General features: G+C 52.9%; 1 protein-coding gene across 1 annotated transcript; it reads right to left on the bottom strand.

The window, feature by feature from the left end:
• Positions 1-6,663: 6,663 nt before the first annotated feature.
• Positions 6,664-18,118, bottom strand: LOC136051408 (maestro heat-like repeat-containing protein family member 2B). Its single transcript, XM_065740852.1, has 31 exons — positions 18,094-18,118; positions 17,652-17,773; positions 17,331-17,453; positions 17,033-17,195; positions 16,802-16,900; positions 16,516-16,667; positions 16,012-16,155; positions 15,382-15,474; positions 15,031-15,100; positions 14,802-14,915; positions 14,643-14,716; positions 14,110-14,229; positions 13,854-13,961; positions 13,501-13,660; positions 13,328-13,368; positions 12,993-13,134; positions 12,722-12,774; positions 12,275-12,382; positions 11,875-11,994; positions 11,553-11,675; positions 11,262-11,417; positions 10,918-11,040; positions 10,524-10,603; positions 10,216-10,351; positions 10,007-10,103; positions 9,539-9,618; positions 9,224-9,347; positions 8,918-9,027; positions 8,291-8,443; positions 7,909-8,034; positions 6,664-6,747 (listed from the first exon to the last, which is right to left on the bottom strand). Exons 1-31 carry the CDS (start codon positions 18,116-18,118, stop codon positions 6,664-6,666), a joined length of 3,423 nt encoding a protein of 1,140 aa, XP_065596924.1.
• Between the last annotated feature and the right edge of the window lie 6,781 nt (positions 18,119-24,899).

Below are 24,899 nucleotides of genomic sequence, written 5' to 3' on the forward strand. Positions count from 1 at the left end.
GGGCGGCCAGCAGAGCGGCGGAGCGGGAAGGGGAGCGGCCACCTGTCCGCCCCGCCCCCCCCCGCCCCGGCAGGGCTCTGCCCCGTACCCTGCTGCTCCGCGCCTCTTGCTCTCTCTCTTGTGGGGAAAAGGGCAGAGGGTTGGTGGCCAGCAGGTCAAGGGAGGTGATCCTCCCCCTCTACTCCCACAGTATTCTCCTAAGGAAACTGGCAGCCCATGGTGTGGACAGGTTCACTCTTCTCTGGGTGGAGAACTGGCTGGAGGGCCGTGCCCAGAGGGAAGTGGTTAATGGAGTTAAGTCCAGCTGGCGTCCTGTTACGAGTGGTGTCCCCCAAGGGTCAGTTTTGGGGCCCATCTTGTTTAATATCTTTATTGATGACCTAGACGAGGGAATTGAGTGTACGCTCAGTAAGTTTGCAGATGACACAAAGCTGGGAGGATGTGTCAAACTGCCTGAGGGTAGGGAGGCCCTTCAGAGGGATTTGGATAGGCTGAACAGCTGGGCTGAGCAAAATGGGATGAGGTTCAATAAGACCAAGTGCCGGGTCCTGCACTTTGGCCACAATAACCCCATGCAATGCTATAGGCTTGGGGCAGAATGGCTTGAAGAATGTAGAGAGGAAAAGGACCTGGGAGTGTTGGTTGATGCTCGGCTCAACATGAGCCGGCAGTGTGCCCAGGTGGCCAAGAAGGCCAGCAGCATCCTGGCCTGTATTAGAAATAGTGTAGCCAGCAGGAGCAGGGAGGTGATCATCCCCCTGTACTCAGCTCTGGTACGGCCGCACCTCGAGTACTGTGTTCAGTTTTGGGCCCCTCACTACAAGAAGGACATTGAGGCCCTGGAGCATGTTCAGAGAAGGGCAACAAAACTGGTGAGGGGTCTGGAGCACAAGTCTTATGAGGAGCGGCTGAGGGAGCTGGGATTGTTCAGTCTGGAGAAGAGGAGGCTCAGAGGAGACCTTATTGCACTCTACCACTTCCTGAAGGGGGGTTGTGGTGAGGAGGGGGTAGGCCTCTTCTCCCTGATAAGTAATGACAGGACGAGAGGGAATGGCCACAAGTTGCGCCGGGGAAGATTTAGATTAGACCTGAGGAAGCATTTATTTTCTGAAAGAGTGGTCAGGCACTGGAATGGCCTGCCTATGGAGGTGGTTGAGGCACCATCCCTAGCGCTGTTCAAGAAGCGTTTAGATGAGGTGCTAAAGGACTTAATTTAGTAGTTGGGTAGAGATAGTGATAGGAGGATGGTTGGACTAGATGATCTTATAGGTCCTTTCCAACCTTATGAACTTATGAACTTACTCTGCCCTGGTGAGGCCTCATCTGTCAGCCTCCCAGGTAGCAGAGAAAGAACAAGAGGGAATGGCTTCAGCTTGTGCAAGGGGAGGTTCAGGTTGGATATCATGAAAGACTTCTTCTCAGAAAGAGCAGCGAGGCAGCGGCACAGGCTGCCTATGGAGCTGGTGCAGTCACTGCCCCGGAGGTGTTCAAGAGCCACGTGAATGTGTCACTGAGGGTCGTGGTCAATGGGCACGGTGATTGGGCTGACAGTTGGACAAGATGATCTTAGAGGTCTTTTCCAACCTTAATGATTCTATGATTCCGTGATTCGCTCAAACATGCTGCATAAGAAATAATGCTGGAAGTTATTATCCACAGAAAGAAAAGAACAATAACTTGCTTACAGGCTCGTGCCATCTGAGAAGCTCTTTCACCCCAAATCGCAAAACAAACCAGTTGTTCTGAAGTCTAGGTTGAATCCAACTCAGAAAACAATACACAAGTAAGTAAGGGCTTTTGCCTGGTGATGGTGTTGTCCAAAAAGCAGATGCATAACAACAGGTCAATAATCACACACTCAGGAGAGACACTGCTTATTTAGTTCAGATTTGTGCTGATGTGGGTGCTGAGTAGTTTCCCAATAATCAAATAGGACTATCCACACTATATCTATACTCTTGAAAGCTTTAAAAGTTACTAATTTTCCAAACCCATCTTCTTTACAATGATTGGTTAGTAAGTTAAATACAGTTACAATATCACTAACAATGCTATTGCAACTATGCATGCTCAAGGGGCAAATAAAAAAATAAAAGGGTCTGTGGGAGTGATTATAGTTCAGTTAAGGGTCTCTTAGTTTCCCAGTTTTCTTGCTGAATTGTCAGTGCCCATAAAACATGCTGATTAATGTCTTCCTCAAGGCCTACTTGATCCAGGATGTCCTTTGTTGAAGGATGTTCATCTGATTAGGGATCATTAATTGCCCTTTGCTTGTCAGCTTAACACATACAAAGAACTTCTCTACCTGGTTTTAGAGCTTGTCTTCAACAATGGCGTGGGCCAGTGTGGTGATGGGACCAGTGTACTGGCCAAAACCACGAGTAGGACCTCAAAGCGAACTCGTTACCCTTCATGTGTGGCATCAGATGCAAGCCCTACCGTGGGTAGCAGGCAAACAGAGTGAGCCATGCTGGCTGAAGACAATGCATCATACATCACTACCTGGATGTTTCCATCCTGGTGGGGAACTTGGTCAGTTCCTGGTACTCATTTCTTTGCCAAAAAGTGGACACCTCTTGTACTTTCAGTGTGGGGCAGCAGCAGGAGTGTGGAACTATAGCACAGTGCTGGTGATGCATGTTTTCTAGTCGGAAGCATTGCCCAGCTGGAACCCCACACAATGGTGCTGCTGGGTTTTTAATATTGCATTTTCCAGGTTTTGTTAATGAGTGTTTGCAGGTCTGGGAGGGCAGTGAACCTCAGCCAGTCAGTTCTGACTTTGACCTTCCTACTAGGACACCTATGAAAATTATAGATGGTTCCAGTCAGTGGAGAAGAATCATTTCTTGTCCTCATCTGCAAGTCCTGTGCAGGTAAAATCTGAAGGAGGAGTTGCTGCTTGTTACTGTCAAACATACTGGAGCTTGCAAATGAAAAGCAAGAAAGCAACATTCATTAAAACCTAGGCACGTAAATAATTCAAGAGGTAGCTGTCAATGGTTTTTGAGCCAGTTCGGCCCAGTACCATGACTGATTGGGTGAGGGACACACAAACCCATGGCCCGGGAAAGGAGAAGGGAGAAAAAGGGAAAGGGTAGGGAGATGGGCCTAAAAACAAAACAGCACCAACAGTCTGAGGAGGAAAGCTAATTTACTACAAAAGATCTCAGAATGCAAACTAACAGAGTACAGTTGAAATTGAAGTTAAGAAATCAAATAAAATGAGAGAGAGTGTCTGAAACCAAAGACCTTACTCTAAAGCTGAAAGCGAGACAGCTAGGAAGCTCCCCTTGGAGCAGTCCCCACGCTTCTGGAAGAAGTACCAGGTTCTCTCAGCACAAGCTTATTCTGCAAGACCTGAGGACCAAGAGAGAAGAACTTTCTTTGAACTGTGGGAATGGCCAAGGGTTGCAAGGGGAACCTTAGCTAATAAATCAAATAAAATGAGAGAGTCTGAAACCGAAGACCTTACTCTAAAGCTGAAAGCGAGACAGCTAGGAATCTCCCACTGCTGAGATGAACAGCAAAAAGGGAAAGTCTCTGGACTTGCACACAGTTTTTATCTTTCCCTCCGCATGGTAAACAGGAACGCAGTGTCCTCTGGGGTATGTAGTTCTTCTTTTCTGAGAATCAGGTACCCGGAAACTCGACAGTCCATGGAACTAGAGGATTAACTCTTTAACTCCCAGTGCCTCACAGGATGTTACCATGTGGAACAGCTACAACAAGAAAATCATAAAACCATGACAGTAGCATAGGATGAAGAAACTTAAGAAATGAAAAGCATAGAGCAAAAAGGAAAAGGAGCCATAAGTGGGCAAGAGAGGGTTAAGGACAATGCTGTTCTGCATTAGGTTTCCAAATGAAATATACAGTTATTTCTGTAGGAAGTGTTATGCTGTGGGACGCCACATCAGAAAATGACGTCTGTTAATAAATGACCAAAACTATTAGAGAGGGTATTTGTTACCTTTGGAGTAAAAAATAAGGAAGCCTGAAACCCCAAAGGCTGCATTAAGTGGTGGCTTCAAAATGAAAAATTCTGCAGATTTTATTAAAACAATGAAAATTTGCTGGGACTTGGACTCAACCCATGTAAACAGTTGTTGCCCTCCTGTTTGTACACTCCCTTCAAGTACAGGAAGGCCTCAATGAGGTCTCTCCATGGCCTTCTCTTCTCCAAGCTAAAGAAGGCCAGTTCTTTCAACCTGTCTTCACAGGAGAGGTTCTCCAGCCCTGTGATCATTTTAGTGGCCCTCCTCTGGACCCGCTCCAAGGGCTCTGCATCTTTCTTGTGCTGGGGGCCGCAGACCTGGGTGCAGTACTCCAGATGGGGATCACAAGAGCTGAGTAGAAGGGGTCAGTCTCCTCCCTCTCCCTGCTGGCCACCCCTTTTTTAATGCAGCCCAGGACATAGCTGGCCTTCCAGGCTGCATTCTCACACTGCTGGTGTTGCAGGCACAGCACAAGATCTCGCGAGAAGAGATAATTCCTTGCTTTTGCAAAGTTGCTTCTAGAACGTTTTAGAAGGTAGAATGCTGCGCCACTTAGGAGTAGTAATGCGCACGCGCGATCCTAACTTATATAGGGATGCTACTGCTGACAATAAACGCCATTTGCTGCTCACCACATTGGTGTGAAGTGCAGTCATTTGGCTCCAGCCAGGCAGGTCGGTTGCGCAGACGCTAGCAAGGCTGGATCCGTAGGCCACTAACTCCTGGAATGGGCAACAAATGGTGACCCCGACGTGATAAATGATGTCGACAGGAGCTTGACATTGCCTGCGAGCCCGCGGAACCAAGACCGTGGAAGGCCGGTGTGGCGACATTGCGCCAATAGGGTGGAGCCTGTGGCGTCCTGAGTGCCGAGTCCGTCGGTAGCCACAGAAGTTGGGAGCGGTGAAGATACTGCGTCCGGCAGCTAGGCGTTCCCGAGCGCGATATCGGAGCCGTTCCGGTATGGAGCAATTAATTAAGGTACTCCTTTGTTTGTCTACGGATTACTGTAGCAAGAACGCACCTTCAAAGAAGGAGATTGCTAAGCTTATGTCTTGCTTGATGGGGGAGCGGATTATCTTCGCCCCCCGGGATGTTATTCACCCCGAAAAGTGGGATGACATCACGGCCGCCCTAGCACAGTATTCTATGCGGGATACTGCGACTAAGAAAGCCGCGGAGTTAAAAACCTGGGGGTTGGTGCTGACCGCGCTTAAAGCGGCCAGGGAAGAAGGGAAGCTCACGCGCACTGTGCGCAACCCTGACAGCCTTGAGAATGTTACGGGGGGTAAAGGGGGGTCGGGAGGCTCTTCTCTTTTCACAGTTGATCGCGTGGAGAAAAGTGCGCAACAAGGACCGTTAGACTCGAATAAGACGGCGCCTGATGACGATCAGAACAAAACGGCCCCTCTGCAGCCGCCTCGACCGGCAGAATCGCCACCCCCCGCGTCGGCTCCACCTCCTTACCCGCCGCAGTATCCTCCTCTATCGGCGCTACCCCCCGCAGCGGGGCGGGACGCTCCTGTTATCTCTCCCGACCATAGCAAGGCGGATCCCTGCCGCCCCCCTCGGGACCACTCCTCTGAGGGCGGAGCGCGGTCACGGTCCCAGATCACTGATTGGGCAGGGATCAGGGAGGCCTTGGCTGGAACATCCGCATCTGATGCAGTTGTACTTCCGGTGGTGGTTGAGGAAGGAGGCCCCCTCTGGGTCCCGCTGGACCCAAAGGGTGTTGCTCGCTTAGTAGAGGCAATTGAGAAAAAAGGCTTGGGATCACCGCTAACGTTAAATGCGCTAGAGCTTTTGGCAGGAGCCGGCCCGCTGTTGCCGTATGACATAGAGGCACTTATGTGGATTGTTTTAAAGCCGGTTCAGTTGACAGTTTGGAAGGAAGAACGGATTGGCCAGCTTAAGCGCGTATTAGCTACAGCTCAGGGGGATCCCGGCCACCCAGTCCACGGGTCTGATATCACCCGATTAACTGGGGCTGCGGCAGGATTGTTAACACCACAAGATCAGGTCGCTCGCTTGCGGCCATGCGAAATGCTGGCCGCCTCAGAATCAGCTTTAACAGCATTTGGACGATTTGCACGAAGCACAGAACCTTATACGCCGTGGACGGCAATCAGCCAGGGGCCGACAGAGTCCTTTCAGGATTTTGCTAACAGACTTGTAAGAGCTGTGGAGGCATCAGATCTACCGAGAGCAGTCCATAATCCGGTTATTTTAGACTGCCTTCAACAAAAGTCGCCCGAGGAGGTAAAAGCCCTGTTACGGTTGGCTCCCACTAGGTTTCAAACACCAGGAGAGGCCATCAAATACGTGCTAGATAAGGAGAAGATTAACCCGATAGAGCCAATGAAAATTTGCTGGGACTTGGACTCAACCCGTTTAAACAGTTCAGCATCATCTCCGCTGAAGGCTGTGTCATGATATTACTCCAGCACAGAGTCAAAAGGTTGCGCATGTTCTCACTTTTTAAAGAAGGCTTCAGCTTGCTAGCAGGAGGGAAAAAGGAAGAGAAAGCAGAAGGAGTCCTTAACAGTGCTCTCCAGTGTGGTTCAGAGGTCATGTGAGTTTTTCCTTATCGATGGTGGCAAAGGCAACACCCTGAGCTACCCAAAAGGAAGAGCACCATCCTGCTTTCAACCCCAGAGGCTCCCCAGCCTTACCTCAACTGCTTCAGGGCCAGAACCACTTTGAGGGGCACTGGGGATACAGGGATGCCAGAGGAATACTCCTTCAGCATGTCCTGCAAGTCCCAGAGAGATAAGAGTCAAAGGGGGGCAAGGGGCACATGAGAACTGTTCTGCTCAGCCCAGAGACAGGCACAGCTGCCAGATTCTGGCCCCATCACTCCCACATTTCCCACAGAGGCACTGCAGGTCATCCTTTTCTTCCTTTTTTTTTGCATGGTGAGTGTGTCCAACAGCAGGTGGAAGTTGCTCTCAGCAGCGTGGCTGAGAAGAGAAATCATTTCCTGCACAAAAGAGCAAGGTGGTGCTCTTGGATGCAGAGGACATCCTGTTGTGGTTTTGTGGTTTTGGTGCCGGTATTCCACATCAGAGCATCACGCAGCAGTGAAGGAGTTAATGCTGTTGGGAGCAGCAGAGGGGCGGAGCTCCGCACTGGATGCCAGGCGGTGCTCTGCCTGGGCGCGGTCCTCTCGGCTGCCATGGAGGTTCAGCACGTGTGCTTCCCCTGCAGTTTCCTCCTTAACGTAAGCTCCCGGCTTTTGGTTTGGAAATTCTATCTCTCTCTCAATTGTTCAATTTTATTATATTTAGTAAAGTTACCGTTCCTTCTCAGATCGTGCCGTTGTTTTCTTGTAGACCCATCTCTTCCCGCTGTTTCCCCCTGCCCCGGAGTGCGCGGCTCTGCTCGGGCGGCCGCGTGGCCACTGACGCAGTTTCTTTTTCTTTTCTTCCTCTCCTCAATCCCTTCTTTCTTTCCCTTGGGTCACTGTCACGGATAACACCGTGACACATCCTTACAAGCTCCCAGTGCTGTCCCAAGGGTCTTGTACAGGAAAGACTGCTCGGGAAGAGGAAGACGAGGAGGATGAGGATGAGAATGACAAGAGAAGAGGAGACAGGAGAGAAGAGGAAGAGGAAGAGGAAGTTTCACCTCTTAGGATGCAGTTTTTGTAGCTGAGTTTTTTTTCTTTTCTCTGCATTCTTCTACTGGCTGTAGTTCTGAGGATAAAGCAGTCTTCTCAACCTCTCACTAGAAAAAGGAGAATCTCAAGTTGTGACTGAGTAGTTTTCACCTCAAAGGCAGTTTGAGAGGAAAAAAGAATAGCTGCTTCTACCCGAGATCCCTCTAACAGAGGCACGTTACAGCTGTGACGGTAGCAGCAGCAAAGGCAGAGGGGGTGCCAATACCTGTCTCTGGGCTCAAGATGCTGAAAAACACTGTCCAACATGACCTCTGGATGATGGCGGGTGAGGATTACTACCGCCAGGGACAGGAAGGGCATGAATGTACTCTGCCGCAGGGAGAACATGCAGCTCTGCAGCATGTTGTAAATCTGTGGCACCTGAAAAAAGAAGGGGAGCTAGAATGACTTGGTGCATCCTTGGCTCTGCAGGGCATAACTGTGGACATTCAGCGCATGAGCAGTGCCGGCTCCTTTGACGTGCTGCCAAGACCTAAGCCTAGATTTCACGCCAGATGCCCTGTCCAAGCCCTGGCTCTGCACTCAGGACGTGCTTCTTTAGCACAAGAGGCAAACAGCATAAGGCATAGGATAAGAGCCAGAAAAAGCCCAAGTCATGTGGAAGAAAGCCTCTTACATCGCGACGGATGTCCTTGCTGTACATCTGCAGAAAGGTGATCATCCACTTCCCGGCAGCACGCGAACGTGTTCCTGTGCCTAGCTGGAAGGTCTTCATGATGGCCGTCAGGAACTGTACAGTGTGCTCCAGGGGCAGGTTTCTGCAAAACATCTGCAGAGAAAGGAGAAGCAGGGAAGATCCCATCACTGCTCTGCAGCAGCTCTTCAAAACACACGGCAGTCTCAAGGGCATTCTCTGTTCAGCAGCTTGCCGGTCATTCAGGCGGCAGCCACGATGCTCCTGCCATCCGTACCCCACTATTTATTCAGGAGGTGGTTGAGCCTTCTATCATCTTCTTCTCCCACACTGCTTGCTTACATGGAAAGCCTACCTCCTGACAGTGGCAATCACTCACACACACACACACACACACACACACACACACACACACACATCATGGCATCGGCTCCTTGTACCAGGTGCCTGAAGGCCAGCCATAGCTCAGTGCCTCCTGCTACTTGCTGAGACAAGTGATGCTCAGGATGACAGCTCATTCTGGAAATGGGGTGGGAGGCTGGGGGGAGCAGAGGGACGTGCAGAAGCCCATGTACTGAGATCCCACCACCGCTTTTTGGATCCACTTACCAATGCGATTTTGGACGAGGTCTGGAGCTGAGATGTAGTGCTGCAGGTGTTCAGCCCCTCACACAGGCTCCAGATTTCTCCTGGCTCGATGACACCGTTGGTCACCTTGGCTGGAAAGAGCACAGGGAGAAAAGGCAAGTCATGCTTCCGGAAACTGAACCGCTTTCTGTGGGGAAGAGTACAGGGTGGGGACAAGAAGATGGCTGCGCATGGTGATTCTCCCTCCTGTCAACAGGGCCCAGCCCGTGGGCTCCTGGTAGTGCTGCAGAGGAGAGCAGAGGGCTGTCATACACCCACTCTACTCACCCTGGGTTCTGAGAAGGGAGCTCAGACAGGACACAGCCAGCTGGCGGCACGTGGGCATGGGGTCACAAGTTAGAGGTGCCAGCAGTCCAACCAAGGAGCCAAAGTACTTCCAGGCGTCTCTTCTCTGCAGGGGCGAGAGGCAGGAAAAAGACTGCAGCCAGCTGGGCTGCAGCTCTCCCTCACTTCTCCCACCTGTGCCTTCCCCACACCATGACAGGGCTCCCAACTCCAGGTGCACACCGGGGCAGAGCTCCCCTTCCAGCTGAGGGGTGCTGGGGAGGGAGAGGGAGATATGCAATGGGGCTCTTTACTCACTTGAAGCTCTTTAAGAATGGCCAGCAGCTGGAAGCAGACCTGCAGGGCCCTTTTGCGCTCCCACACGTTGTCGGAGTTCACTGAATACAGAAGGACCTGAGGCAGAGCATCTGTCTTACAGGAAACATAATTTCTTACCCTTCCTGTCATCCCTCTCCCTCCTTTCCTGCCATCCCTCTCCCTCTCCCTTCTTTCCTGACACCTGCCCTCAGGCCCTGCCCTGCGGCTCCACGAGGCCCCACAGCCCACTGACCTACAGCACTGCTGCCCCCACTCTCTGCAGGCAAGCCTGTGTCGAAACCCAGGAGCTGGCTCCTGCCTTTCTTCCTTTTGTCAGCCCATTTCCGAGCTCACAGTGAGCTGGCACATCAGCGGGAGATTTCTCCCCTGCTCCTTGTCCTCTTAAACTCCATATCTCTGTCCTCGCTATCGACATGAGCGATGCTTTCTCCCTTGCCCTAGACATACTCACATAGATTATGTTCTGGAAGAAGCCACTGGTAGGCTCTATCTCGAGCAGGACTGCCAGGAGCCGGCCCAGAGCTTTCACAGATGTTTGCAGCAACTGGAAGCAGAAGAGGGGATGGAGATGTGGCATTACAGCTGCTGTCAGGGCATAGGTTGTGCTGAGGTAGGGTTGCGACCGAGAGGTGGCCAGGAAAGTTATGGCAGGTTACCTGCAGGTACTGAGCTGCTCCCTGTGACTTCCTGATCTTCAGCATCATCTCCGCTGAAGGGTTTGTCACAATATTCTTCCAGCAAAGATTCAGTAGGCGAAGCGGGTCTTTGCTTTCTAAGGTGGGCTTCACCTGGCTAGCAGGAGGAAAAAAGGAAGAGAAAGCAGAAAAGGCCTTTACCAGTGTTCTCAAGCCTGCTTCAGAGGACTTCTGAGTTTCTCCTTATCGACAGCTGCAAAGCCAACACCCTGGCCTGGGAGCTATCCAAACCATCCTGCTTTGCCACCCCAGATGCTCCCCAGCCTTACCTCAACTGCTCCAGGGCCAGAACCACCTTGAGGGGCACTGGGGATACATGGGTGCCAAGGTAATACTCCTGCAGCAAGCCCTGCAAGTCCCAGAGAGATAGTGTCAGAGGAGGCAAGGGGCACAAGAGTGAGAACTCTTCCGCTCAACCCAGAGACAGACTCAGCTGCCAGATTCTGGCCCCATCACTCCCACATTTCCCACAGAGGCACTGCAGGACGCAGCAGCTCCTCAGCTGGTGGACCTTGCCCACTGCCCAGCCACTGCCTGCCAGCACCCAAGTTCCCCACCAGCTGGAGACATGTAGCTGAGGGAGATCTGTATGCCTCCAGGGAAGTGAGCCTCATGGCACAGCCCACCGCTCCCCTGCAGACAGCCTTGGCTCTAGGCACTCACTATCAAGATCTCCAGCAGTATGTGCTTCAAGGAGGTGCTAAAGCAGCCGGAGTCACCCACAGCTTGGAAGGCAGAGCTGAAGTCGGTGATGCTCTGCAGAAGCGCAAGCTTGTTCTGCAAGTCCTGAGGCACAAGAGAGAAGAACATTCTTTGAACTGTGGGAAGGGCCAAGGGTTGCAAGGGGAACGTGTGGGGACAACCCAAAGGGAAGGGCTTGGACCTTCATCTGGGCACAAACCGTTCCTCGAGGGACCTTTGGAAAGACAGGGGCCATCTCAGCAACCCTGCACTTGAAGGGGCTGCAGCTGGACACTGAGACATGCTGGCACAGCCCGAGCTCTCACCTGGCAGCTGCAGCAGTAGAGCAGCACGATGTTTTCCACGATGTCCACCTCCAGGCGGGCGAGGAGATTTTCCTTGGAGGCACACAGAGCCAGGCTGCCATGGGCGAGTATGAGAGCGCTGCGTGTGGCATGAGCTCTCGTGCTGTCCAGCTCCGTCTGTGGGGGGAGAAACGCCTTGAGTCATTGGCTCAGTGGCTGCCAGTGCCCCGTGATACACCTGGGCTCCCAAGACAGGAGCTGCCATGAAAATCAAACAAAGGAAAGCCAAGATGAAAACCTGTAATGCTTCACCTTCTTCTGTCTGGAAATCTTTGCATTCTGGCCTTTGCACAGCCTGGACGCAAACACGGTGAGTGTGTCCAACACCAGGAGGAAGTTGCTCTGAGCAGCGTGGCTGAGAAGAGAAATCATTTCCTGCACAAAAGAGCAAGGGGCAGTTGGCGCAGGCCTGAACCTTCCGGCGCGACCAGCCACAGTGGCCGGGCCGGGCCCCGCCTGAGGGAAACGGCAGCAGCGAGGAGATTGAAAGGCCTGGAGTGGGGCCAGGAGAAGCCCTCTGCCCGAGGGACAGAGGGGGGGAAGCCTGCAGAAGCAGGATGAGAGGAGGCCTCACCTGGACCTCAGACGACCTCTCTGTGTTTGTTTCCTCCAGGTGTCGCAGCAGCTGCTCTTGGACATGGAGGACATCCTTACAAGCTCCTAAGGCTGTCCCAAGGGCCTTGTACAGGAAAGACTGCTTGGGAAGAGGAAGGGGAAGGGAAGGGAGAATTGAGCTGTGGCTGCAGCACGACCTGCTAGGAGATGGCCGTGTGGGAAGGACCCCCTCTCCCTTGGAGTTGCTGAGAGCAGCTGCAGGGCTTTAGCTCCCAGGCAGTTGTCAGGGAAAAGCCCTGTGGGGACCACGGGCTCGGAAAGCAGCGTGAGCAGCCCGCATGGGCAGAGCACCAGCCGCAGCCCCAGCCCCAGTTGGGCGTCCGTAGCTGCACTTCTGGGTAGAGCCAGGGGTAACCCACCTTTTCTCCAGAGCTGCTAAGTGATCTGCCCAGCCAGTGGCTCAGCTCACAGCTCAGGCGCTTGGTCCAGGCCTCATCCTCCACGGTCTCCAGCGACGCTCTCAGAAACTGTTGGAGAACAGGAAAAGCCTATGTTCCCTCGCCCTTTGCCTCTTCCCACATTCCCAAGTTGCTGCAGCCTTCTGGGGAGAGCTACCTGGAAGAGCTGTCCCTCTCCCAGCTCCCAGCTCGCCCCACAGCATCCGCTCCCTTAAAGCTGCCTGCCACTTTTCTGCCAAGACCCCCCTTGGGCTTGGGATAAAGAGGAAGAGGCAGTGCCTCGATGGAGTGCGGCCACTCTGCAGTGGCATTAGAGGCTGTTCCTGCCCCATGGTGGCTCATCTGGGAGCAAGGTTCCTTGAGGCAGGCAAGCAGCTCTGTGCACTGTAGCTCCCAGCAGGTCTGTACCTTTAGCAGTCGGTGCTCCCACTCTGCAGAGTCTGTGAAGCTCTCGTCTGTCCCTGTGGAGCAATAGGAAACAAAAGACCATTGCTTGAGATCCATCCACAAAAGATGAGCTGCTGCAAACCAGGCTTGGCGTGCGCACTTGGCACTGCGGGAACAGCAGCAGGGCAAGCGCTGCGCCACAGGTAATGCTTCCCCTCTGCCGCAGTGCAGAGCTGCGTTTTCACTCCCCCCTCACCCTGCTTCCTCCTCTCCCTCCCCACCACTGCTTTACCTTGGAGGCACTGCAGCAGCAGGGGGATCTCAGCAGCCCACATGGCCCCCACAGCTCCGTGGATCTTGCTGTGGAGGTTTTGCATGAGCAGCAAGGCAGCGGCTTGGAGTTCGCTGCCTGCAAAAGGGCTCCCTGCCACCACCTGAGCGAGAGCAAGGAGAACGAGGGTCACTTCTGCAGCTAAAGCAGCAACTTCTCTCAGGCGGGAAGCAGCTTGGCTCTTCCCTGGCGGGCTAGGAGCAGCCAGCAGCATTGCTTGTGGAGCTGTAAGCCCGGGAAGAGGCACCGCTTCCTCCTCGGGGCTCATGGCACTGGCCTCTGGAACATGTACTCACCAACAGGCGCACCAGTAGTGTCTGGGGAGTCAGCAGAGGGCCTGTGGGGAGAAAGAAGTGCTGAGTGAGACGCCAGGACACGGAGTGTGTGCCCTGCCACACACACCTCCGCTGTCCCTTCTGGGTGCTAATACAGGATTGAGCAGAGCTCACTGGAGGAGCTCTGCTCCTACCTTGAAAGAGGGAGTTGAGGAAATGAGGATCCAGTTCTTCTATCTCACGCTCTGCCATGCCATCTCCCTCTGCCAGGGCTTGGATGCAGCGGGAGACTGGGATCAGCATGCCCGTGTACTGGGCTGGCCCCACGTACAGCATCAGCCGCGGCCACAGGAGCTGCAAGGAACGAGGCAGTTGAGCATGTCAGCATTCCTGCCTCAGCTCAGACATGAAGGGGGCTCTGTGCACCTCCCTGAGTCTTGTGTGTTTCAGAGCTCATTGGAGGGGAGGACTGGGGTGCTGGAAGGGAATGAGGAATGTGAGGTGTGAAGGCAGGAAGCAGCAGCACGTCACAGTGTGACTGACTTACTTTGGTCATCCCTCTCACAGAGACATCCAGTGAGCCCAGGATGTTCATGCACAGCTCCTGGAGAGCTCCTTCTTCCCGGGCTTCCTGGGCAGAAAGAGCTCCAGCCGCCTGCACAACAGAGTGCTGGGGAAACAGCAATTCTTCTCAGTTCTCGGGAGCCTCTCAGGAGGCTCAAGTGTGGCCCCCACGGGTGCTTCTGCAGCAGCCTCTGAGCAGCACGGCTCTCCCAAAGGAAGATGCTGCCCGCTGTCCTTACCCTTCTTCTTATGGTGCAGCTGAACTCACTGAAGATGTGCCCCACCACGTCCCAGGCAGAGCAGCTCTGGGCGTCAACGCTGAGCAGATCCTTGATGAAATGTAGAAGGGCCTTCCTCACCTGCCAGGGGCCAATTGTGGTTTTGATTATTCTTTATGCTCTTCAAGCACACACAGAAACACCAGGTGCAGAGGAGAAGCTGTGACTCCTGAGGTGAAGGCCAGGCCTCAGCACCAGGCTGTGCGCTTTCCATGCAGTGCACGGGGATCTGCCCGCTCCACTCTGCCTGCTCTCCCCAGCAGGAGCCATTGCGAGCAAGTGGGCAATACTTCAGCAACTCCCTGGGCACCCCAGCCCAGCCCGTGCTGGCGGCAGCTTCACCTCTTGCCTGGGGCTCCCAAAAGTCACAAAGGAGCAGGGGAATACTTCTCTAGGTGTCTGAGTCCTTCTGGTACAGCCTCACCAGGCTCTGCCTCAAGGGAAAGGGACTCTCTACTACCCCAACAGCGCTTTCCTTTCTCAAACCAACTCACCTGGATCCTGGGGTCCCTGCACAGTCTCTGCACAGCCTCCACAACCTGGGGCAGCTTCTCTGTCATCGTGGGCTCTGCAAGAGATGAGCAGAAGCATGCGTGAAGGCACAACCCAGGTGGCAGAAGGGATCCCTGGAAGTCCCAACCCATGGTACTGACCATCAGAGCGAGCCAGAGCACCAAGCAGACCCAGGGCTGCCACACATCTGGCCTCCCGCTCATCACCCAGCTGCGACTGCAGGAACAGGACCACTTCCTCAGGGTGTAATTGGGCTGTGGGGAAGAAATTCCGCGCTGTGTTAGCAAGCAACTCATGCCCATTGCTGAGGTTTCGGGGAGAGGCTTTTGCCAGGGGACTGCCGGGCATCGCCAGATCTCCTCTCCTTACCCTGCAGCAGGATGCAGCGAGTCAGCTCTGCGCTATCGGCCTTGCTGTGCTGTTTGGTATCATCAGAGAGCTGTGGGAACAAGGTCCATTTGAGAAAATCACATTGGCATTGAGGACTGAAAAGAAACTGTGCTGCTGCCAGCTCTCATCTTCCTTGGCACTCTCGGGAAGAGGATATGCAGGCAAAACACAGCCTGCCCCACAGCAACTCCAGGGAACATACACAGCTCTGCAGCAGACACGGGCACGCAGGAGCTAAGGCTGAGCAGCCGTCAGAGGCTCGGAGCTCCGCAGTCCAGAGACTTGGCCAAGAGGGAAACTGCTGTGGGTGCAAGGATAGGCTCCCCTTACCTGGTAGAACACGGCACTGGTGATGGCCAGAAACTTGTCCTTGGGGATACTGGGCTGAACTCCTTTCAAGGCCTCCAGGAAGACAATGAGGCTCTGCAAGAGACCAGGAGAGAAAGAAAGGGCTGAAGCCATGTTTAGTCACATGGGAGCAAAGAAAGTTTCCAGTGACTTGTCTGCTGGGCTCCCGCTCAGGCCTTCTTGTTTGTCTCCCCTCCCAGCAGCACCAGGAGGGTCTCTATGCTCTGATAAGCCCTATATGGGCATGGATTGCAGGCATTTCCCACCCAGTAGCCCACTTCTCCCCCATCAGGTGCAACTGGATGTGGTCCCCCTGGTTGTTAGCGCAGAGCTCCTCAGGCACTCAGAGCCGCGCAATGGTGGTGGTGAAGCCTCACATCCCCAGGAGATGGGCCCCGGTGACGCTTTGCTCCCTCCCGGCCCTGTCTGGGTTGCTCTTTCCCTGCTTGAAGGGCTCAGGAAGCCTCAGACCTCCCTTGGACCTTCTTTGTTTTTTTCTGTGGTTCCTTCTTTGCCCAGGAGCTCCTCGCCTCCTCCCTGCATCCCACTGAGCCCTCGTGGCGCTCGCACAGACCTCACGGGGCTCGCACTGAGCCCTGCACAACATCTCACCTTGGTCAGCCCAGAGGTGTCTTGGATCTCCTGATACTGATGCATGAGCCAGAGGAGCTGCTCCCAGATGTGTTCTCGGTGCAGCTCCTCTTCCAGGAGGACAGACATCATGGCAGCCACAGCCCTGAGGACAGGCTGTTTGTCCTGAAGAGGGATGGCAGAGGCCCAGAGTCAGAGACTGAATGAGGGTCTGCCCTTCCTATGGAGAGGGCTTTCTCTTTCCCTTCCACTTCCCCGCACCCACCAGGAGATGGGCTCGCTCTGGAGGACAATGAGGTTTTCCGCACAGCCTCATCCCCAGCTCTCTCTGCCACAGTGCTGTGACATGAGGCTGCTTCCTGGTAGGGAGATCCAGCCCCGAGCACAGAGCCAGTTCGGGACCCTTTGCAGAGCCAGCCCACTCCCTCTCATCACCCCTCTGCTCTCAGCCCGCTGGGCAAGGGCAGAGCTGCCAACGTGGATGTCCCCGCAGCCATCCCAGGCTGGGTATGCAGCGGCGCTCACCTTCTTCTCCTTGCAGTCCTGCCAGTTCCTCACCACAGAGCAGAAGAGCTGGTAAAGGTTCTTGTAGTTCTGCTCATTCTCTGTGGCAGGCCAGGGGCGTTGCTTTCCAGAGGACAAGTGAACCTTGATTCCTTCCAAACATTGTTTCGCAACTGAGAAAAAGAAAAGGAACATACATAAAAATTAAAAAGAAAAGTGCCACGAGGAAAGGGAGGCTGTGAGAGTGTGCAGCTAGGCAAGGTGTGAGGGATGTCCCGAGCCCCTGTGCTCTGGGGCAGGCACTCACCAGCACAAGCGAAGCGCAGGATCCGGACGCTCCTCACCTGGCCCACCACGCTGCACAGGCTGGCCAGCGTCAGCCACACAAAGGGGATGCACTGCAGAGCTGCAGATGGGAAGGAAAGGGCCACGGTCAGAGCCCCGGCAGCGAGGGAGGCCCTCAGCACGGGTCACACACAGAGGGGAGAGACCCCTTTCCCCGCTTGTCACAGACGTCAGGAGGCTGAGGGTGCCGTACCGTAGGTGCTGAACAGTCTGCTCAGGGTGATGAGCACAAACTCCTTGCACTCCCCCACGGCCTTCAGGTGGCCCTGGAGCTCGGCCATCACCAAGCTGAAGTGCGACTGGGCCAGAGCCACCAGGACGTTGCTGGCAGCTCTCTTCACGTGGTCCGCCACGCCCTGAAAAAGAGTCACTGGTGACACAGGGCACAGGAGACTGCCTGAGGCCCTCGGAAGGCCTAAGCCACCGCCGCCCGCCGGCAGAATGGCAGGACGGGCAGGCGGTTCCCTTTGCCTTCGAGAGTGACCGCTCACCTGGGCCGCCATCAGGTCCTGGGACAGCTCTGCCAGCAGCCGGTTCACCACACCGCAGGGCAGGCGGCTGACCTCTTCGCACAGGACGCTATCCAGCTCGCAGTACACCTGCGCTCGGTCGCCCTGGGGACAGGGATTGGTCACTCTCACTTTGCCCTCGTTCCCAGGGAGCCACCTGCTGCCACCCCTCGCTGTGCTGATGTGCTGCCGGGGCCGGGCAGGCATGAGGGCGGCACCAAACCCCGGGCTGTGGGCCTGGCACCCACGGCACCGTGGCACTGGTCCAGGGTGAGGACTGACGGTTGGATGTCTTCAGCTCACCTCCTTGTCCTGCAGGCATTGCAGCAGCAAAGACACGGCACAGGGAGGGACAGAGCTTGACACCCTGCCTCTGCCCCTGCGACGCGTACGTTTGGGCACGCAGCCCACAAAGGCAAAGTGACCTGGAAGAAAGGAGCAGAGCAGCTGCTGCTGGTGTTGCTTGGAGCAAGCTCCAAGCCCCATCATGGTGAGCATCTGGCCAGCTCGGGGAGAAATGCTCCTCCAGCTCCACAGCACTGGGTGGGCTGTGCTGGCTCTTGTACACTCAGCAGGGAATGGGGAGAGAGTCTTTCCCTTGCTGGGATCTCCGCTGGGGAGCCCACAGTGGGCAGCTGCACTCAGCAGAGCAAGGACAGTGCTGCTGGCACGTCCTAAATAGACCCTTGTGGCACTCATGTGCTTGGGCAGCGTCACAGTGTCCAGAGAGGTGGAGGGTCCTCACCTCGAGGGGCTCTCAGCCACTCCATTGCAGCAGGATATCTCCAGACAGACACAGTGCTCTCTCTGGGTCCTCCTCCTGCGACTGGGCTACCTCTCCCACTGCTACAGCCACTGTGGCATCACAGTGAGGAGTTCCATTTCACAGAGGAGCCTCCAGTTGTCCAATATGGTCTTGAGAGGACTCCTCAGAGAAGATAACATTCTACAGAGTCCGGCTTAAACCTTCTTGTATCCCTCTAGGGATACCTGCCCCCACTGTTTCCCCGCAGTGCCTGTATACCAATGCACACCACATGGGGAATAAACAGGAAGGATTAGAAATCTGCGTGTGCTTACAGGGATGTGATCTCATTGCGATCGCGGAGACATGGTGGGACAGCTCACATGACCTTACTGCTGTCGTGGACAGCACTATGCTCTTTAGGAAAGACAGGCTGGCAAGGCGAGGTGGTGGAGCTGCTCTTTCTATGAGAGAGCAACTAGAATGTATAGAGCTTCACTGGGGAGGGAATGACGAACAAGTGGATAGCTTGTGGGTAAGAATTAAGGGGCAGGCTAATGTAGCTGATGCGGCTGGGGGCATGTGCTACTGTCAACGGTTTACGGGCAGGTTCGGCCCGGTTCCGTGACGATTGGTGAGGGGGACCCACGGACCCACGCCCCAGGAAAGGGGAAGGGGGAAAGGGAAAAGGGAAAAAGGAGAAGGGCCTAGGAACAAAACAGCGACAACGATCTGAGGAGGAAAGCTGATTTACTAAATAAGATATCGGAAAGCAAAATAACACAATATAATACAATATAATTGGAATTAAAGCTAATAAATCAAATAAAATGAGCAAGAGAGAGTGTCCGATAAACCGAAGGCCTTACGCTAACGCTGAAGGCAGACAGCAGCGAGCACCCACTGCTGAGTCGATCCCCAAGGAAAGAGAGTGTCCCGTGACCGCAGACAGTTTTTTTATGTTTCCCTCTGAGCGTAAACATGTAAGAACGCAAAGCATCGCCAAGTCCTCTGGGGAATGTAGTTCTTCTTCTCTTCTGAGACAGGTATACCTGGAACTATCGATGATCCACGGAGCTGCAGCATTAACTCTTTAACTCCCAATACTCCACATGATGTTATGCTGTGGAATACCAGTACCAAAAATCATAAAACCATGACAGCTACAGCCCACCTGATCAGGAGGAGGAAGTGGACAAGGCCTTTTACAAACAGTGGGTGTTGAAAACAAGAAGGGGTTCTATAGGTACGCTGGCCAGAAGAGGCAGGCCAAAGAGAGCGTACCTCCCTTCGTTAAAGAGAAAGGAAAACTGGCTATGACAGATATGGAGAAGGCCGAGGTACTAAATGAGTTTTTTGCCTCATTCTTCACTGGCAGACAGGATTCTTGCATTCCTCACGTCCCTGAGCCTCTAGGTGGGAACCTGGGGACTTAATCCCACCTCCCCCTACCCCCCAGCTGTAAGGGCAGAGCACATCTGAGACCGCCTTGAGACTGAGTGTATACAAGTCCATGGGGCTGGATGACATGCACCCCAGGGTCCTATAGGAGCTGGATGATGTGGTTGCTTATTATATTAGAAGAGCTGGGGCCGTCAGGCAAAGTCCCTGGGAACTGGAAAAAAGGTAACGTCACTCTCATTTACAAGAAAGTGGAACAGATCCTCCTAGAAGGCTTGCCTATGTGTTAGGCCACAGTCGGTGGAGAACACTTATGGGCATTTGCTAACGCTGTGAAATGACAACAGAGCAAGTTCCCACCTGCCCTTTGAGCGGCTGTACCTCCAGAGTTGCTTTCTGCATGCACCCCACTTGGTCAGTCAACAGCTATGTGTGTCATTTTACATGATACCTCACAGCTATTTCATTTCAAAGTTCTTTGCTCACACACAAATGGCCAGTGGTGTATTTCATGGTCGTCCTAGGATGAGGTATGAAGTACAGTGCAGAAGAGCAGTTCTTTTAGCTGCTGTAACTCAGCTGTACTTCGCCGTGTGTCTGTGCCCATAATTCAGGCAGAATCTCAGTATCCTGAGTTGTGGTAACATGAAAAGCAATGTGGAGAAGCAGGGATTTTGATATATATTTTAATATAAAAACATTCATTTTCGGTATACCTTGAAGGTCTGCAGGAAACAGAAGCTTTTAGATATTGTGTGGATATACTCCAATTTAAACACTGAGAAATGCAAAAGCAGTTCCAATAACAGAAGGCAAAGAGTAATGATCAATTCCAGTTTATAAGCTGGAAAACCTGTAAAACTAGTAAGTCTAGTTCCAGAATGTTGCCCATCTATTTAGAGGTTTGCTTTATACCTGAAGTTGTTTAAGGTGGGGCATTTTTTTGTGTTTTTTCCTGTGCTTAGCTAATCCAGAGATACACAAGGAAAACAGACTCATAATTGCTCTTCAATCCAAGCAGACAGGAAAGTCTCAATACACTGCGGGCCCAAATATAGTTGTCTTTAATAGTAACCTAGATTCCATGTGAGAGGGAAGGAAGGAGCAGGACAAAATTAGAGGAAAAGGAAAATCCTTCCCCTGAAGGTGGGTGTTTTGATATGGCTTTGCAAAGGATCTCCGTGGTCTGTTCTCTGGAAATGCTGGTGTCAGTGCAGCCGTTAGGCCTTTGGGTCCCTTCTGTGCAGTCCCACATGTGCGCAAACAAGCCTGTAAGCACACTCAGTGCAGCACATACTTACTTACTTACAGGCAGCTGGTCCCTGCTGTCGGCAATCCCAAAGCACTTGTAGCTTGAGAACATCCTGCAGCACATCCTGAATCATGACCTCAAGCCAGTCTCTCTGCACAGTTTCACAACAGGGATCCAGGCTGACCTGCTGTGCCAGGCTTACCTCACCTGAAGGCAAGGCTGAAGGTCTGCAGGAGTGAAAAGAAAGCAGCTGAAGAGACACAGTACCTTGTTTATTTATAAAAAGTAGTTTCATCTGCCTGCCAACTGTAAAAATTCATTGAGCTAGGATTTATGCATTAATATTGCATTTTCCAGAAGGTTTTGTTAATGAGTGTTTGCAGGTCTGGGAGGGCAGTGAACCTCAGCCAGTCAGTTCTGACTTTGACCTTCCTACTAGGACACCTATGAAAACTATAGATGGTTCCAGTCAGTGGAGAAGAATCATTTCTTGTCCTCATCTGCAAGCCCTGTGCAGGTAAAATCTGAAGGAGGAGTTGCTGCTTGTTACTGTCAAACATACTGGAGCTTGCAAATGAAAAGCAAGAAAGCAACATTCATTAAAACCTAGGCACGTAAATAATTCAAGAGGTAGCTGTCAATGGTTTTTGAGCCAGTTCGGCCCAGTACCATGACTGATTGGGTGAGGGACACACAAACCCATGGCCCGGGAAAGGAGAAGGGAGAAAAAGGGAAAGGGTAGGGAGATGGGCCTAAAAACAAAACAGCACCAACAGTCTGAGGAGGAAAGCTAATTTACTACAAAAGATCTCAGAATGCAAACTAACAGAGTACAGTTGAAATTGAAGTTAAGAAATCAAATAAAATGAGAGAGAGTGTCTGAAACCAAAGACCTTACTCTAAAGCTGAAAGCGAGACAGCTAGGAAGCTCCCCTTGGAGCAGTCCCCACGCTTCTGGAAGAAGTACCAGGTTCTCTCAGCACAAGCTTATTCTGCAAGACCTGAGGACCAAGAGAGAAGAACTTTCTTTGAACTGTGGGAATGGCCAAGGGTTGCAAGGGGAACCTTAGCTAATAAATCAAATAAAATGAGAGAGTCTGAAACCGAAGACCTTACTCTAAAGCTGAAAGCGAGACAGCTAGGAATCTCCCACTGCTGAGATGAACAGCAAAAAGGGAAAGTCTCTGGACTTGCACACAGTTTTTATCTTTCCCTCCGCATGGTAAACAGGAACGCAGTGTCCTCTGGGGTATGTAGTTCTTCTTTTCTGAGAACCAGGTACCCGGAAACTCGACAGTCCATGGAACTAGAGGATTATCTCTTTAACTCCCAGTGCCTCACAGGATGTTACCATGTGGAACAGCTACAACAAGAAAATCATAAAACCATGACAGTAGCATAGGATGAAGAAACTTAAGAAATGAAAAGCATAGAGCAAAAAGGAAAAGGAGCCATAAGTGGGCAAGAAAGGGTTAAGGACAATGCTGTTCTGCATTAGGTTTCCAAATGAAATATACAGTTATTTCTGTAGGAAGTGTTATGCTGTGGGACGCCACATCAGAAAATGACGTCTGTTAATAAATGACCAAAACTATTAGAGAGGGTATTTGTTACCTTTGGAGTAAAAAATAAGGAAGCCTGAAACCCCAAAGGCTGCATTAAGTGGTGGCTTCAAAATGAAAAATTCTGCAGATTTTATTAAAACAATGAAAATTTGCTGGGACTTGGACTCAACCCATGTAAACAGTTGTTGCCCTCCTGTTTGTACACTCCCTTCAAGTACAGGAAGGCCTCAATGAGGTCTCTCCATGGCCTTCTCTTCTCCAAGCTAAAGAAGGCCAGTTCTTTCAACCTGTCTTCACAGGAGAGGTTCTCCAGCCCTGTGATCATTTTAGTGGCCCTCCTCTGGACCCGCTCCAAGAGCTCTGCATCTTTCTTGTGCTGGGGGCCGCAGACCTGGGTGCAGTACTCCAGATGGGGATCACAAGAGCTGAGTAGAAGGGGTCAGTCTCCTCCCTCTCCCTGCTGGCCACCCCTTTTTTAATGCAGCCCAGGACATAGCTGGCCTTCCAGGCTGCATTCTCACACTGCTGGTGTTGCAGGCACAGCACAAGATCTCGCGAGAAGAGATAATTCCTTGCTTTTGCAAAGTTGCTTCTAGAACGTTTTAGAAGGTAGAATGCTGCGCCACTTAGGAGTAGTAATGCGCACGCGCGATCCTAACTTATATAGGGATGCTACTGCTGACAATAAACGCCATTTGCTGCTCACCACATTGGTGTGAAGTGCAGTCATTTGGCTCCAGCCAGGCAGGTCAGTTGCGCAGACGCTAGCAAGGCTGGATCCGTAGGCCACTAACTCCTGGAATGGGCAACAAATGGTGACCCCGACGTGATAAATGATGTCGACAGGAGCTTGACATTGCCTGCGAGCCCGCGGAACCAAGACCGTGGAAGGCCGGTGTGGCGACATTGCGCCAATAGGGTGGAGCCTGTGGCGTCCTGAGTGCCGAGTCCGTCGGTAGCCACAGAAGTTGGGAGCGGTGAAGATACTGCGTCCGGCAGCTAGGCGTTCCCGAGCGCGATATCGGAGCCGTTCCGGTATGGAGCAATTAATTAAGGTACTCCTTTGTTTGTCTACGGATTACTGTAGCAAGAACGCACCTTCAAAGAAGGAGATTGCTAAGCTTATGTCTTGCTTGATGGGGGAGCGGATTATCTTCGCCCCCCGGGATGTTATTCACCCCGAAAAGTGGGATGACATCACGGCCGCCCTAGCACAGTATTCTATGCGGGATACTGCGACTAAGAAAGCCGCGGAGTTAAAAACCTGGGGGTTGGTGCTGACCGCGCTTAAAGCGGCCAGGGAAGAAGGGAAGCTCACGCGCACTGTGCGCAACCCTGACAGCCTTGAGAATGTTAAGGGGGGTCGGGAGGCTCTTCTCTTTTCACAGTTGATCGCGTGGAGAAAAGTGCGCAACAAGGACCGTTAGACTCGAATAAGACGGCGCCTGATGACGATCAGAACAAAACGGCCCCTCTGCAGCCGCCTCGACCGGCAGAATCGCCACCCCCCGCGTCGGCTCCACCTCCTTACCCGCCGCAGTATCCTCCTCTATCGGCGCTACCCCCCGCAGCGGGGCGGGACGCTCCTGTTATCTCTCCCGACCATAGCAAGGCGGATCCCTGCCGCCCCCCTCGGGACCACTCCTCTGAGGGCGGAGCGCGGTCACGGTCCCAGATCACTGATTGGGCAGGGATCAGGGAGGCCTTGGCTGGAACATCCGCATCTGATGCAGTTGTACTTCCGGTGGTGGTTGAGGAAGGAGGCCCCCTCTGGGTCCCGCTGGACCCAAAGGGTGTTGCTCGCTTAGTAGAGGCAATTGAGAAAAAAGGCTTGGGATCACCGCTAACGTTAAATGCGCTAGAGCTTTTGGCAGGAGCCGGCCCGCTGTTGCCGTATGACATAGAGGCACTTATGTGGATTGTTTTAAAGCCGGTTCAGTTGACAGTTTGGAAGGAAGAACGGATTGGCCAGCTTAAGCGCGTATTAGCTACAGCTCAGGGGGATCCCGGCCACCCAGTCCACGGGTCTGATATCACCCGATTAACTGGGGCTGCGGCAGGATTGTTAACACCACAAGATCAGGTCGCTCGCTTGCGGCCATGCGAAATGCTGGCCGCCTCAGAATCAGCTTTAACAGCATTTGGACGATTTGCACGAAGCACAGAACCTTATACGCCGTGGACGGCAATCAGCCAGGGGCCGACAGAGTCCTTTCAGGATTTTGCTAACAGACTTGTAAGAGCTGTGGAGGCATCAGATCTACCGAGAGCAGTCCATAATCCGGTTATTTTAGACTGCCTTCAACAAAAGTCGCCCGAGGAGGTAAAAGCCCTGTTACGGTTGGCTCCCACTAGGTTTCAAACACCAGGAGAGGCCATCAAATACGTGCTAGATAAGGAGAAGATTAACCCGATAGAGCCAATGAAAATTTGCTGGGACTTGGACTCAACCCGTTTAAACAGTTCAGCATCATCTCCGCTGAAGGCTGTGTCATGATATTACTCCAGCACAGAGTCAAAAGGTTGCGCATGTTCTCACTTTTTAAAGAAGGCTTCAGCTTGCTAGCAGGAGGGAAAAAGGAAGAGAA

The sequence above is a fragment of the Cyrtonyx montezumae genome, unplaced genomic scaffold, assembly GCF_038088225.1.
Source record: "Cyrtonyx montezumae isolate F1298 unplaced genomic scaffold, pur_monq_1.0 scaffold_3, whole genome shotgun sequence".
Classification (NCBI taxonomy): Eukaryota; Metazoa; Chordata; class Aves; order Galliformes; family Odontophoridae; genus Cyrtonyx; species Cyrtonyx montezumae.

Excerpts from the sequence above, each read along its gene's own strand:
- LOC136051408 (XM_065740852.1), bottom strand. The coding sequence starts at position 18,118 with ATGGAGTGGCTGAGAGCCCCTCGAG. Across the intron at positions 14,916-15,030 it reads TCGCTGCATCCTGCTGCAGG|CCCAATTACACCCTGAGGAA; the intron begins GTAAGGAGAGGA and ends TCTTCCCCACAG. Across the intron at positions 11,041-11,261 it reads TCTACTGCTGCAGCTGCCAG|GACTTGCAGAACAAGCTTGC; the intron begins GTGAGAGCTCGG and ends CTTGTGCCTCAG.